At 40.0% G+C, this 16840-nt stretch overlaps 1 protein-coding gene across 3 annotated transcripts in view; it reads left to right on the top strand.

The window, feature by feature from the left end:
- bcar3 (BCAR3 adaptor protein, NSP family member) overlaps window positions 1–16840 on the top strand; it is a 71664-nt gene that overhangs the window by 39093 nt on the left and 15731 nt on the right. For 2 of the 3 annotated variants that reach the window (XM_051947444.1, XM_022197930.2), the window contains one exon: window positions 218–260. In XM_051947444.1, the coding sequence (XP_051803404.1) occupies window positions 218–260 (43 nt within the window). Of the gene's footprint in view, window positions 1–217; window positions 261–7768; window positions 8140–16840 lie in introns of those variants that run through there. The other variant, XM_022197932.2, reaches the window with a different exon arrangement.

The raw sequence follows: 16840 nt of genomic DNA, 5'->3' as shown, positions 1-16840 counted from the left end.
CCTCCACTGATCTGCATCATCTGCTAAAAGAACTGAGGAGGGCTAAAGAAGCAGCATCAGCCCCATTGAGGGAAGCACCTGGACTTGTATCTAGTACAAACAGTTGTGCAGCAATAGGAGCTATAGGGAGAACCCAAACGCCACCACTCAGCGCTTTGAGTTCCTTTGGCAAGATGTGCTCTCTAAATCGGACACTGTCTCTGTCTGTGTTCCCCAGGGAGCCAGCTGCCGGCCTGGACGCCACAGTGGACTATGTTAAGGTAAGAGCAACAGTGGTGTACTGTGTACAGTGTATGGACAAAAGTTGTACAGCTACAGCTGCCACTACTGTTGCTGCCATTAGAATCATTGTGAATATTTTGCATGCAGGTTTGGATACTGAAAACACATGTTTGACAGAAATCAACTGTGTGTTACTCTGTCTACTCATACACGTTACAATGTTTTAGTTATAAAAAGCTAAAATACACAAACACAGAAAGCTGGCACAAAGTGTACAACACAGCCATAACGTTCAGTATGGTTTCATGAACTGAAGTCTGCTCACTAAGTGCTGTAGTAGAAGATAAAAGTAATACTACCAGTTACACAAAACCTCAACCTCCAGCCTGCTGTTAAAATACTGCAGCTCTAAAGAAGAAGGCATATTTCCAGTTGAAATAAAGATGAACAAATTTTGTAAAACCCAAGAAAGTGTATTGAATCCAACATGAGACATGAAAACACCAATCAGCTGTTTCTTCAGGCTGCAGGGTGAACATCACTCTTAGGAGAAGTTAATGCACTTGCTCCTGGACTTCAAGGTTATTACATGTTTCAGTCATACAAGCTGCAGGCGCTGTTGGTGTTTCACTGCTTTAAATCATATTGTGTGTGCGCACGCACACACATACGCACACACGCACGCACACACGCACACACACACACACACACACGCACGCACGCATGCACGCACGCACGCACACACACACACGCACACACACACACACACACACACGCACACGAATCTCTGCTTAAAGAGAGATGATCATTCGATTAACACAACATTCATTCTGTTGAAGCTTGACCTTTGTCATCTTGTCTTGTATCTGGTATAGTTTCTGTTTGACCACTAAGGAAATGAAGGTAATATAAGGCCATCAAACACGAGTGCATCTCAGAAACAACATACACATTAAAAAATAAACTTGTCTGTTCTCAGGCAGGGTATATAATTTAAATACTGTTGGAACATGAACCAAATGAGGAGGTCGAAAACTGGCACAGAACTACTGCTGCTGTTTTCCTATTCTTTATATCAGATGTTGCATGATTTAATATAATTGATTTAATTTCATGCTGCATCTTTGCCAAGTCTGTGTGTTATTTTGTTAAAGCAAACATACTAAACCGAGACTCATTTTAGAAACTTTGGCATATTGCATTACTTTCAGAAAATTTAAAAGGAACAATAACAACAATAATAAGAATAAAAAAGGGTCCAGGGTGTTTTCTTAAGTACAGCTGAGTTTATCCTGAACCCTCTGATATGACAAACTGTCCTTACAGATCTCCTAATAACAAATTGCAGATAAACAATAGGACCTCTTACATGGTCTTATTCCTGCCTTTGTTAGATAGGACAGAATAAAGTAGACAGGAGAAAAGAGCATGCAAAACAGCTCATTTGCTGACTTTGCAGTTATGTGGTTTCCACACTAACCATTAGACCATCCCGACTCTCATCTTACTTTGACCTGGAATCAGCAGCATCGTCATTCAAAAATGTGCTGTGCTGTTCCCTTTAAGTTTCATAAAAACCTTATCAGATATCACATGTAACTGTTGTTTTACCAGCACTAACTGTACAGAAGTAGACTACAGTGTAAAACAGTCCCAACCACACAAGAGATAGTAGGTCCTGTTCTCCTTCCCATGTCCTCTTTCTTTAAATATAACGTCATCCCTTTCTCTCTCCTTCCATCCATTAATCCTCCATCTATTGGCTCATGTGTTTGGATGCTGACACCTCAGTGTGAAAAGCAAACTTAGTTCTTCCCACGAGAGTCAGACGCACATGTGGGAGCTAACGTCATGCACACTCAAACCTGCACACACATACACAAACAGAACTTTGTGTTTATTACATTAGTACAATTAGGGTTGTGAGTGAGCGTCAACAGAGTGTGTGGCTCACACTTTGTACCTGTGTGTGCGCTGGTCGTATATGGAGCTGCTGTATTTTAGGTAGTATATAATATGTGTGAACATATAGCTGTCAGGTCTGCTACATTTCTACTCCAGGTGTGTTTGCATTTCCATTCTGGATGAAAACACACATACATGCAGGTCCATGTGCGTACACAGGCACAGACTGCAACAGGCAGTACAGGTGCTTAGTGTCATTTCCTGTCAAAAGGTCAAAAGTACATTAATGTGTCAATGCAGTGAGCTTTGCATTGTTCACTGCTCATCGATTATGTACAGTACAATTGAGAAGGAATAGATGTATGCAGGAAAGGAAGCGTCTATAAATATATCCCTCCCTTAACTGACCTAAGGCCAATTTCTCTCCAGGTGGACATTCCTACTTCCAGAGCTGTTTGAAGTCTAAATTCAGCTTCATATCTGATTAGCTGGTTTCCTTCTCTAAAAGCAGAAACAACATGTAATGAGGTTCATTTAAATTCACAATGAAGTGCTGCTTTGACCTAAGCAGCTGGTGGGTTTGCAATACTGAAAACAAATGAAAAGCATGTGGTGGAAAATGAAATGTAGGTAATATAGTGAAGACATGGATGCAATGTTTGTGCCAAAGTTAGTTTTGGTTTTCCCACATGTGAGATGTACCGGTATGTATTTTTGTCCTTACTTGTTTCACTGATTTAAAGTGCGGAAAATGTCAAGTCATATATTTTACAGGGAAAATGTAGCAACAGTAAAATATAAATACACTGGCAGTTGTGGGGTTGTTTGCCTATGTTGCCAAAACTGTCAGTTAAGTCTGATCATACCACGGCCACAACGTTTTATGTAACAAACTTCGTGAATGAGAGTTTTTGAGTTTTTTTCTGGATTACAGCAGTTTAATAAATACTTCTTAAGACTCTTTATCTTTATTTACGCAGATCGTTGATTTTAACACTCATCAGCTGATTCAACATGTTTTGCTTGTAATGAAGATAACACTTGTGGTACAATAGGTGGTGATATATTACTCCTTTTTCTTCATTTTCTTTGATGACAAATGAGCTAATAAGAGAAAATGAGAGCTCCTCTGTGAGTCATAATGAACACAGCTCTTCTTTCACTGAGCCTTTTCTAAAAGACTCAGCCTCTTTTCTCTTTATTCCCCTTCTTTGACTTGAAGGTTGCTGTACGCCCTCATGAGAGAGCTTTAGGAAACAATAATGCTCTCTGTGTGGACGTGTGTGTGGTCTCAGGTTGCAGTAGCTTTTTACTCTCAAAGCGGATGACACTTTGCATACAATACACAAAAATGCATGCAGAAAACAACAGTATTATAGTGTGGTATTTAATAATAATAAGGATATAAGAACCTTATTCAAGCGTAAGCTAGAAACAATCGTTCAAATGTTTACTAATTCAGTTCATTCAACTCTAAAATTAGATACAGTTCTGTGAAATTTTAGAAGAGTGCACAATCTAGTGGTCAAATCGAGATACTGCAGCATGTGACCACCAGACTCCAGAACCGTAAATTGATCACCTGTCTATCAGTCAGCGTTTAGAGTTTTGAAGTTCAAACAACAGTGTGACATTCATCAGCATCACCACTAGCCTGTCAGCGAGCCAGCATGGCTTCAAATAGCAAACAGGCAAACAGCCACCCCTCTATGCAGCTCCATCAGCTAGCTTGTGGGTATCTCTGTCTGTCAGCCAAACAATTACTCAGTTTGTCAGCCTTTAAGCAGAGCAGGCAGCTGGCCAGTGACCTAACAGCCTGCTGCAATAGATGATGATTAATAATTCTCCCATGACGTCCTCAGTCATTCTGATAACTTCAGTGGCATTTCAATTTTTAGACTCTCAGAATAACAACTTTTTTTTGAAAGAGGTGTGGTCATATTTCAGATCATCATGCACAGTATCATTTTCATATTAGAGATTTGGTTTTCTGAAATTAGTTATACCTAACAGACCGGCTTAGTTTCTTCTAAGAATCCACAGACTGCTGCTTTTTTCCTGTTTGCAGTCATTGCCCGTTTAGGCACTGAGAAAACGGTCACTTCGGGTAATGATCCATGTTGAGATCAGGGTCACACCGTATAGACTGGGTGAAGCAATTTTACATGGCTCATGAGTTATAAATAACCTTGTTAAATACAGAAGGTTCAAATGCTGTCAAAAGTTTTGATTGGGTGTCTTTAGCGTGACATTAAATTGCTTAACTATGAGGGCAAAGGCAGATGTGTGCACTCTCTTAATGTATATTGAAAGCTGAAAATGTCTAGAAAACTGGTGAAGTGAAAGTATATTCCATGCTGCGGACCTTCTGCAGTAACTGTAGGAAGTCTGAGGTTTCAGGCACAGTGCATACTAATCACGTTGCAAGCTGATTACTACGTATAGTATGCTGCAAGCTGCAGAGCATTTCGTCGGAAATAGTCAGGTCTGATACCAAGCTCTTAAAAAGAACTGCAATGTCTAGACCACACATAAAGTTGCCATTTACTGCAGTTGGACAAATACCGTTTTAGCTTGCTAAGTGTTAACAAAGCTGAATTTTCATGCCCTGTTCCTTTTAAAGCAGATCTTCCCTTTTATGTGAATTGACTGAAAACTCATGTTCTTGCATTTTGAACATCAGCAGGATATGGTTTTAACTGCAGCGTATGGGCTGTGTATCATCTTGTCTTGTATTTCAGTGTAGCTTACTTTGAGGCAAAACATAGAAACATCTGTGGAGCTGGATTTTCTTTTTAGGCACATACAATGCATCGTCCCACTGCTTGACTAGTGCAAGCGTCACATTGCACTCGTTAATGTTACTGTCATTATGACACAGTCCATTGACCATCACTAACACAAACATGTACACAGACAGGCAGACTTAGCCAGAGGGTAAACAGCAGAGCCTAATGAAAGCTGCCCAACTGTTTTGAAACAGAAATTATGGCATACTGTTTTTCTGTGAATGTTTGCTATAGTATGTCAGTATAAATCCCATTTCTAATAACCAAACCTCCAAGCAGTTACAGAGAATCAGACAATGTACTAAATTTACATGTTGAATGTCTACTTCAGTATGAGGCATCGTTATTAAACTGATTTTGATAACACAGCATGTAGACTGTAGAACAGCATTACAATGTAAATGCACAGATCAGCCACAGGATTGGAACCACTGACAGGTGAAGTGAAAAACGTTAATTATTCCATTACAATGCAATATTAAGCTGGGAAGGACCTCTTATATGGTCTTATTCCTACTTTCTTACTTTTGTTCCACCCACCTAAATATTGTTGCAGACTGAGCACACTCTGTCATCGCAATGGTAACTCCACAATACTAGCAACCTCCACAACAATGACAAAGTGCTGTGAAATGCCACAAAAACTTCTTACAAACGGCTCGAGGAACATGACAGAGTTCCTGAAGCACTGACCTGCCCTCCAAACTACCCTAATCTGTAACCAATAGAGCTCTCGAGCAGGATGTGCCAGACCAAGCCTGATCCTCAGAGGCCTCACTCTGCAACCCACAGGACCCAAAGGATCCACTGCCACTGTGTCAATGCCAGACACCAATGGACACCGGCAGTGGTCCATGTCCATGTCCCAACAAGTCAGAGCTGTTTTGACGGCACAATCCACAATGAGCTGCACAAACTGTTTGTGCTACCTGCCACCAGATGCAATTTGGTACACCTTGTGTAAGGCAGATTTATTTAACAAAAAAACAAAAAGATGACTTACTTTGCTTTGTCCTGTCTTTTCTGTGTGTCAAAAAATAGAACATAAATACAAATGTGTAACTTGCTAATGGATGGTCACTCATTGTACCATTTTGATTCACACTGAAGTATCTCAGTAACTACTGGATGGGTTGGTATTATATTTTATGCTGCCATTGCTTGTCCCTGGAGGAGGAATTCTGATAACTTTTGTGGCCCCTGACTTTTACCCTAACCCACTCCTCATTTCTGCTTAAGACTAGCAGGTGGAGGCTATATTAGCTACAACTAGTGTAACATACCCAACTGTCCAGCCAAACTGTTAAGTTGCCTTATGGGTACCGTAGGAGCCAGACTTGGAGAAAACATAAAATTACATGGAAAATAACACTAAAACCAGTGAAGTACTGTTTTAAGACATAACCACGAATGGAGTACACATCATTTACTTGCAACATCATTGGCTCAAACACTACTCACTGTTTCCATCGTCTCATCCCTGCTGCCCAGTAAAATACATATCTTAAATAAAACTACATATTTAATACCATTTTTACATAACAAAAATAATCATCTTACCGCTCCCATTTTGTGATGTAATTAGCTGAAGTTGCTGAAACAGCTCAGCTCTGCCTCTCTTAGTCCATTTGTGAGAAGCAACAAACAGATAGAAATAGAAAATATAGAACCTCGGCCTGCCGATTTCTGTCCCCCGTTGTTTTTCCAGAGCATTCCTGGAGCTATGGATATGTGTATTTTAAGGTGGACATTTGGCCTAGCTGGTGATTTGGGGCTGCTGTGGTTGGCAGTGCTGTGTGTGTGAGTGTGTGTGCTGCTGTGCGGTGCCCCAGGGAATGTTCTACATGTATTTCCTTCGTGGATCCTCAGAGAGTTCACACTGTAATTAGTGGCTCCATTTCCTGCGGCAGAATATTCCTTTAACTGGTTGCTGCTGGGGTGTCACCCTCAGTGTATTTGTTGATGTGCATGTGGCTGTTCTTGTGAAGACATAATTGTGTGTATACTATATTTTCATGGTTGTTTTTTGTAGTTTTCTGTTTGCCTGTGCACGCTGCTGTGCATTCTCCCTCTGTCAAGTTGTGTCTGTGTGCTGTTGTTGTCTATCGGAGTGTGTATGTTTGTGTGTGAAAGAATTGGTGGGAAAGCTGCAGCACTCAACTAGCGAGTGGGTGTAATTGCTCAGCAGTCATTAAGTAACACAAATGGCCGGCTATTTATCAGCGTCACTCTGCAGGACAGACACACACACACACACACACACACACACACACACACACACACACACACACACACACACACACACACACACACACACACACACACACACACACACACACACCTAGCTGACTCTTTCCTCTTGTCTAGACACTCATGCAGCGGTATTATAGATTATTTTCAGTACACAACAGTGGCTGAACTTGCAACCCATAAAATGTTTGTGAGTATCTGGTAACTATTTTCATTGAAAACATCTTGCCACTTTAGTAGGTGATGCGTTTTTTGTTTTTAGTTTGTTTGTTTGTTTGTTTGTGAGCCGTGATACGTGCTATGGTTTTACATTGAAAGAGCGTCACTTACAGAAATTAAAACACCATCAACATGGAAGCCAAAGTAACAGATATTTTTATTAAAGACATTATATTGTTTTTTGATGCAAAATATGTGCTGTAATATATAGCATCTGTGAATGTATGTATTTACTCTTCCTTCCATCATCCATGTGAGGCAGACTGCCTTAGTGCCACTCCCAGTCAATCCTCACATGATTGGCTCAAACCATGTCACATGTGTCTCTCTCTAACCCATATATGGAGCTTGGGGGGCAGGGGAATAGTATGAGAAAGGATCTGTAGAGCTGAGTGAACGGTGGAGGATTCACTCTGCAGGAGACTGTGGAGGAGAGAGACAGAGGGATGACAGAGTGATACGAACAGGAGTTGTCCTGATGGGGATGTTGGGTCTCTTTCCTGGAAGAGGCAAATGACAATGATTTGGGACTTGTCAGTTGGTAAAGTCACTGAAGTTGTGCATTGGGTCTGTAGTCAAGGTGACTAGAGCTGGTATTTACAGCTGAAGTAAGCTTGCTGAAGGCAGCATTTGTTACCCAGTTAGTCTTGGCAGTTGAGAAAAGTTGCCAAGAATGTCGGAGCGCTGCAACCTCAAGGCCCTGACAGCAGCTCTGTGTTGCTTCTACCACAAGAACTCTGTCATCAATGCAAAGGTGAGAGAAAACAGGAGTGCATGTGTGCTGCATCTTTTGTGCCATTGAACAGTGTTTGTGTTAGAGTGAAAACCGATACATAAAGTGTGATTGCATGTGCACATGTGCAGGTGTTTTTGTGCTTGTTTGCATGCTGCAGCCTTTATGCTGTTTACTGGCATGTTTTCACGAGAACATTTTTGTTCAGTCCTAAATCAAAAGTGTCTAATTTTTTAGAGTAGTAATAGCGTGCCATATTAGAGATTTTCTTGAAGTGCACCGCTTTCAGGACTCCTTTAATCTGTTGCTGTTATTTACTGAAGACCACAGGAAACTGACCAGTCCACTAAGAGGCACATTTAGGAAAACACAACCAAATGTTGCCTTCTACAAAACAATCCAAAAAGTGCATGGTAACACTTCCAGACTACAAAATCTAATCACATTGAATAGTCCTCCTCTTTCCTTCACTTTCTCTCTGTGAGTCGAACACTGGGCTTTTATTACTCGGACCAGACGCTCTCATAAATGACCGACTGTGTGACTGTCTGACTGAGTGTGTGAGTGTGAGATATATAGCTGGCTTCATCCATAACTAGTTCTGGCAGACAGACAAGGCAGTGTGTGATGGCATGGGTGAGACACAGATAGTTATAGACAGAGAGGTACCAGGACGAGGGTGATAGTCCTCATGTGGATGATAAATTACTAACTTGTGGTAGTTTGTCTTCTTTATGACGTCAGTGCAATGTATGAATGTCATTAACTTGATTGGATGGAGCAGGCAGCAGTGCAGGAGGCTGAGGTGACGTAGTCTGTCCCGCTTTAGAGCAGCCCAGAGATCTTCTGCTAGTTCTGAATCATTGACATCTGCAGTCTAAATGTAGTTTGTACCTGGAAAAAGGAAAGTACATGTTAATATGTTATTGCAAATCTGTCACATGATGCTACTTAGTGATTGGATCTCCACAGACAGATAGAGGACAATATGCACATAGTTATTTTAGTAGTTTTGTTGCATTTAATTTTGTTAAGTTTATTGGGGTGTCCATTCCCAGATAGCAAACTATGGGTGAATCAATGTTGAATCTATGTTGAGACCTAACGTCGAAATTATACAGAAAGCGCAAGGTTGATAAAATGTTGAGTCAACGTTTGCTTACATAGATTACATGTTTGCAAACATAGATTCAACATTAATTAAACATTGACCTGTCAAACATTTTAATTAAACCAAAATACAATGTAGATTCAATGGTATCTTTTAAACACAAACTTCAATGTTGACAAAATGTTGTTGAATCAACGTTGATCCAACCATCAGTCTTCAACCGTAACCACAATTCAACCTTCTTAACCCTAATTCAACATTGATTTAACATCTTTTGCTATCTGGGTAAAGTGTGATTTATGATTGAAAAGCAAACGTTGACTCAACATTTTATCAACCTTGCGCTTTCTGTATAATTTCGACGTTAGGTCTCAACATAGATTCAACATTGATTCACCCATAGTTTGCTATCTGGGTTATCTTTCACTGTAGCTGTTCTTCATTTGTAGTAAATCATTTTTATCACCATTCAAAGACATTAATAAAATTGAAATCCAACATAAACCATATGAATGTACCAATTAGACGAATCAAAACTCAACAAACTACAAAAAACAATAAGTTGACAAAGCAGTCTCATTAAAAGGTTCATCAAGTAGCTGGTCTGATGCTCTCAGTCATTTTAAATGATCTTCATCAGCAAATAAATGCACCGTAGCTGCTTAGATTTAGATTTGTCAGGGTGCTTTAATAATCAGTAAAGCTCAACTTTAAGTCAGCATGAATAAAATTAATGTAAATGTTGATGCCTGCAGTTCTATGGCAGCAGAGAAAACACCCTGAAAACATATGGAGAATAGGAACCTTTTAAATGAGACATGCAAGGAAGATTTGATTCCTGATCACTGCCTGGGCTCCCTCATCGTTACCTTGTCTAACCTCGTATGTCATTATCTTGCATGACTGCTTTGCTGCTGCCAGTGGTAGAGTCACTTCGCTGAAGAGCAGCCTTGACCTCGTGCCTTTGTGTTGTGAATCCTCACATTCACTGTCAGAGAAACAAATGTAGTGTAATGTCTGTTAAGCAAAAGCCAAGAGTGTATTCACAAAATCTGACATGTCAGGTCAGTGTGAAGGACAGCTTAAGTTTATAATGATGCTGATCCTAAAGTACTGTCTTGGTTACTTTACAGAGAGTCAGTCTGTTCATTTGAGTGACTTTGATGTGACATGAGCTCGTTTTCTGCATGTGTCATAATTTTTGTTCTCCATCAGAACAAAACAAGAACATCACCCACACTGCTCCCTATCATCCACATCTCTGGGTGTTCAATTGCTCTTATCAACTTTTTTCCCTCTAACTCCGCCTTCCCTTCATCCTTCCTCTGTGCTTTTCTCTGTGCTCTCCATCTCCCTCTCTCTGTTTTTACTTTTGATTCCAAAAAGCCTGGGGTTTTATTCCATTTCTCTCTTTTTCCTCTCTTCCATCTGTTTCTCTGGGAGGTCGCCATATAACACAGAAAGCCAGCTTAGTTTATTTGTGCCGGCACATATCAGAAGTTTCTTGACCTGCTATCCTGAGTCATTGGAGACATTATTGACCTGCTTTGCATCAGAAACTGTAGTACAAAACAGTCAGAAACGAAAGAAGACGTGGGGGAGCAGCAGATTATGTTGTATGTCATTATACAGTAATTCTACACATACAGATTACATTACTCCCATGGGAATATTGCCCATAGCACAAAAATAAACAAACTGTACACTACAAAGCTGTTTGTTCTTTTTCGCTCTCTTTACAATGGAAATCACTTTGCTGAAAACACAGTGTTTAGTTCTTAGCATGAAGCCCGGTGCTTTGAGATAAATCTTTTCTACTGTGTTGTGATCAGATGTTTTATCTCTGAGCCTGAATCTTGAATGTGTCGTTAAATCTATAGCTAAAACATTGTGTAATAAACTGTTTCCCATGGAGTCAGTATCCATGTTAAGATTTAAGCCTGGAAACAATCACTCAAGATTCAATTTGTGCATGTCAGATGCATACGCTGTATGGTCAAAAGTATGTGGACACCTGAACCCTTCCTAGGCATGCTAGTTCATTATCATGTTTCAACATCATGAGCGGTAATGTGCTACTGTAACATCCTCCCTTCCTCTGGTGTCAGGCGTCCACCAGATTTTGAATCCCCTTTGGCCACAAGAACGTTAGTAGGAGTCGTGAGCTTTTTGATGATCAGTCAGGATATTTGATAAGTTTTGAATACACAAGTAATTGTACTAAACACAGAGCACCTGTCTTGGTCCTCAGTGTGAGTATGTCTGGGACTAAATCTCTTCTCAAATACAAGTCAAATGCTAGATTTACTGCTAAGACAGACACACACTGCTGTACATCGTTATCTCACAGGGGGCACTCATGTTGAACCCTCTTTAGCTTTCCCAGATCGACCTGTCAAACGCTTCCTGGCCCAAACACAGGAAGATTCATGTATTTAGTTGTGTGTAAACAGGAAAGGTAGGGACATTTTGATGATGGAGCCAAGATGAAGAGATGTAGAAATCAAAAGATCAACAGCTATTACACTTTATAGCTTTGAGACAACCCATCCAGTCAAATGCCAGAGAGAGAAACTGGGTGTTTTTATGAGACTGTATTGACTATAAAAGGCTGAATTGAAAAATTAGAATTTCCTGACAAAAATTTCCTGGCAAACAAACAAACAAAAGCCATCACATTCTCACTGGAGGTGGAGGTAGTAAGAATGCAGCAAAGTAAGCATTCAGCATCTAAAAGTTTTATTTGCCTTTTTCCTGAATGTATATTTATAGTACCTGTACTGCTGACAATTTTCATTCATGTTGTCACTTTTAAAAGTGTCATTTTCATTTGGTTTGATGGTTGGGTGTATATATCACTGTAGCTATAGAGAGAAACATACTCCTGAATGCTAGAAAGAGAGAGATAAACAAAAACTTAGAACATGAGGGAGAGAATGATGAATGGAAGAGGAAATACCAGATAAACAGCAGACCAAAATGTTATTTTAATGGTGATGATGATGATGATGGTTGGCCTTGTGAAACCCATTTGATGGTATCTCTCCATTGCAGAATTCCTTTTAAACCATGCCAGAAGTTTGTTTTCAATTTAATTTTTGAAAATTTATTTCAACTTAAAAAAAGTCAGTTTTGAACCTGAAAGACTTAACTGAACTGAGACTTAACTGAACACAAACTAATTTAAATTGAGACTAAATGGTTGTGTGCTGTAAGTTTTAGCACACAGACTGAAAAGCTGCATAGCCTGACTTCAACCTAAAACACTTCTTCATAGGTGTAATGATCTGTCATGTCTGGCACAGAATTGCCTGTAAACTGTTGCTGTGCCCATAATCCCTGCACTGACCTCACAGACAGGTTAGTCTGAGGTTAGTTTCAGACCCCAATCATGATTATGGCTACTTCACTCAAAACCTCTTTTGACATCAGTTTCATAATAATCCAGAGCTGAAGAGTCCTAAAATTACTGCAACACTGCTCCCAAAGATTGATTGAGGAATAGCTTTTAATATTTTTCCAACTGGAGTAGCTCAGTTCTTGTGTCGCTTCAGTTTTCTTATTCGGTTTTCTTGCAGTATTTTAGCTGTGGTTTCAAACCTGCTTGTTGGTAAACTGACTCAGCAGCAGGTTTAATTGGTGAAATGCTGCTGTGGTTTTCTGCCAACATGATTCAAACTGAACTTGTTTTTCTAACCAGTGTTATAGCAAATTATCCTATCTTTCAAGCTCTTTCATTACTTCTCATCCCACATGTTCTCAGGTCAATGTGATAAGGCTGGAAATAAACTATAGGCCAGTGATGTCATCCGAGAATCTTAGGTTCAGTGCTTCATGTCAGCTTTCAGCTCTTACATACCATTATAGTACACAGAGGATTGGGGCGAGTCGAGGATTATAATGTCCACGGGAGTTATTATGCTAAAAGGTTCTTTTTCTTCACCTAGTTGAACTCGAAGGACAAGCAGCTTATAGAGTTGTCTGCAGCTTCTGATTGCTCACCACTACAGAGTGGATTGTCAAAGCAACAAAAAGACCTGGTTTAAAGTCACGTATCATCTCCACCATACACACACAGAATAATTTAAAGGGTTTAAAAAACACTTTCCACTCTTGTCTAAAACCCAGAACATCCCACAGAATCCAGTCACTGCTGAGATTCTTTTGAACAATGCTGGTTGCTGTTCCTTCTAAACCAGTTTCATGGCATTTTTAGACAGCTGGGAGAAATGGTGATGGTGGGAATGGATGACATGCCAGGTGCTCATCTTACCTGAAAAATACTGCATATATTGATGCTTTAAAATAATTTATTAAAAATCATTTATAGCGATATCAGATGCACCATAGTATAAAAATGTTAGAATCCTTGGTGCGGTGAATTGATGTGAGATACCAGCTCATTTTTTCCTAATTAACTGAGTACAACTGCAGCATTCAGTAAAGTGTAATAATTTGCACATTTGCAAATATTTGTGAAGACACTGATTTAAAATCAAAAGGAAACAAGGAGACTTCAATTATGTGTGATTGGAAGTGTTTTTATTCTTCTTAAAATATCTATCAGTAAACTAATACTTGTGGGGAAGGAGCTTTCTTCATTAATTCTAGGTAATGGAAGTAGTATTTATATCTTTTATGTCAATAACATAGCACCTTGTAATAAAACAGCATCTCCTAGTGTAGCTGTTTCAGTTTAAGATCAGTTCAAGGACTTCTTTAAAGTATGGAATGATTCTGCAGAACTTCACCTAACACTTACCTTCACCCCTGAGTATGACTCAGTCTGAGTCATTTTGAATCAGTCACTATCGTGGGATGGTGATAGTAAAAGAGAAAGCATTTGCTTCCTGTCATAGCGATTACAGGTACTGAGTAGGTGCAGCAGTTCATGTAAAGGGAAGCTCAATGTCAATGAATCACATGTCATATCTTTCATCTAAGTTGCAGTCATTCACTCTTGAAGGTGTCTGATTTAATGAGTTAAGCTGGAAGCTATAAATTTGTGTAATCTGTAAGCGGGAAAAGGGGAGAAAAAGAATTGGGGAAGTTAGAAAGGCTGGATGTGGTAAAGCCAATTCAGTCCATTTACTGTTAGTGCTGTGTTGTGTTCCACACACACGGCCGGTTCGGTATAAATGTAGCCACTCTGAGAATGACATCATATTGCAGGGTCTTATTAAGGGCCAGCCTATAAAAAACACTCGCATCCACCATATCCTTATCCTCCTATTAATCCTCCCTTTCCATCTTTCTCTTGCTCCTTTCTTTTCTCTTCACTCTATTTTCCCTTTCCTTCCTGTGCTTTTTCACTCCTCTTTTTCTTCATTCTGATGCACGTGACCCATCTATTCTCTCCATCCATTTACATCCCTATTCATTCCTTCCTATGTACAGAATGTCCTTGTCATTTTAATGCCGCGCTCTCCTCTTCTCAGCCCTCCCACTCTTTCGTTCATCAGTCTGTTGGCTGCAGATGTAAAACCTTTTTATTGTGGCTGTGACAAAAGTAACAGTCACAGATGTGAGTGTAATCAGTAACAAAGCCAGATAGGCAGAGATTATTCCCAATCAGCTCTTGTGTTTTCAGTTTATCCAGTTGAGGTTGTGCAGTCTAAAATTGTTGTGCAATGCTAGTACAACAGGAAAAGCATGCTGCCCAGGCAAAGCGTTATGGGTGTAACATGCTGCTCTAACACATCACAGCACAGAATGGAAAAACAGATGTAAAGCAAATCAAAAGTGAAACCAAATAAAGATGCTGTGATCTCTACAGATTTACAACTCTGCCTCCTTTTGTCCCAGAGTAATCAGATATGTGGGAGTGGAAATTGAACCTGAGCCTACATGTTGTGTCCTTGAGCAAGACACAGAACCATACATTTCTCCTGAAGGAGCTAAAATTTCCTGATTTGTAAATCTTAGAAAGGATGAGAATGTGTTGCTATTGTTCACAATGATTTTGTTTCCTGTAATGAAGGAGGCTTTATTCAAATAGTGGAATATATATCACAAAAGCCAAACTCATTTTTTAAATTTTTGCTTCTCTTGTTTATTGGATCAGCCACCTGAATATGAAAAAAGAAAACACACAGTTATGTTTTTATTTAACGTTCCATACACACTAAAAAACAGAAAACCTCTTTCTCATTCCGTTTTCCGGGTTTACCAAATGACACAAAAAACAAGAATGTGGAAGATGTCGGAAGTAATCGAGCTCTGTCTTATTTATACGGTGCTATGTCACAGCTTAAATCATTTCAGTTCTCTCATTAATAAAAGAAAATATAAATAAATCATCATTAAATTACTAATGCCTTGTATTACAAATGTAATTTAGATTGTTAGCTTTTATATTTTTCTTATTTGTTGAATTACTAGTTTGGAAAAGCAGGAACAAAACTGACTTCAGTACGGCCAACTATATGACTCAACGACACTGAATAGAGAACCTGACGACCTGTGAATCAATGTAGCTGCAGGGTACAACTGAAGGACAGTTCAATTCTACTGCCCCCAGTACTTTCCACTGTTGCGCCACCGCACATGACAAGTCGCTTCAAACTACAAATGCGGCGCCCGTATAGCTCAATGGGTTAAGCGGGTGAACCACGTATATGGGCTGGTCTCCGACACAGCGACCCGGCTTTGATTCCCGCTCGCAGCCCTTTGCTGCATGTCTTCCCCCTGTTTCCTCTCACTTAGCCTGTCAAATAAGGCCCAAAAAAATAAATAAAAAAACACAAAGCCTATGATTTGTTTGTTGTTTTCTAGGCAGCAGCTGAAACGTGATACGTTGATTTCCTGTCATGTATGGAGACACAGAGACTGAGGGCAGAGGGTCTATTCTAACGACTTTAGAGAGAGAGAGAAAAACACAAAACATGAAAATGAGAGGTAGCTAGCCACAGAGAGACAATGTGTGGTGTGGAAGCACAAGGTTTCAGTTTCATGGGTGCACTTACCGACATATTTCCAATTTCATGCATAAACATGACTCAGTTACTCCTTTTAGAATATGTTTGCGTGTCGTGTTAATGCCAGCCGGTTGGAGCTCACTTGCAGCTCTTTGTCTGTCTTGAATCCACTCATGCATGCAGGTATGCAGCAACATGTTCAAGGAGTGTCTTCATGTTTTTAATATCACATCCTCTGGGGTTGTCCTGTGGCACCGGGATGGTGGCAGTGAATTCTGTGGGTCCTGTGGGTTGCAGGGTGGGACCAGACTAGATCAGGCTTATCCTGGTACATCCCACAGATGCTCTGGGGAGTGTGGAACCCTAGTGAACAGCTTAGCTCTGTCATGCTCCCCAAGCCACTCCTGAGCAGTTTTTGTGGTGTGTCGAGGTGTCCTGCTGAGGGTGGCAACTGTTGATACTGGGAGGTTGCTTGACCTGCAGTGTTTCGGTGGGTGGTACATGTCAACCATCCACATGAATGTCAGGATTCAAGGTTTCCCAGCAGAACGTTGAATTATAACAAGATGATCGATGTTATTCATTCACCTGTCAGTGGTCATAATGGTGTACATGACTGCTGTATGTAATGTTGTTTATTAACTACCTTTTTATAAATGCTGTACCACATTCAGTAATGCTCTCTCATCACCAG

Source organism: Acanthochromis polyacanthus, chromosome 4 (genome assembly GCF_021347895.1).
Source record: "Acanthochromis polyacanthus isolate Apoly-LR-REF ecotype Palm Island chromosome 4, KAUST_Apoly_ChrSc, whole genome shotgun sequence".
NCBI lineage: Eukaryota > Metazoa > Chordata > Actinopteri > Pomacentridae > Acanthochromis > Acanthochromis polyacanthus.
Note: the sequence above shows the minus strand (reverse complement) of the source record. Positions and strands in the feature narration are given on the sequence as shown.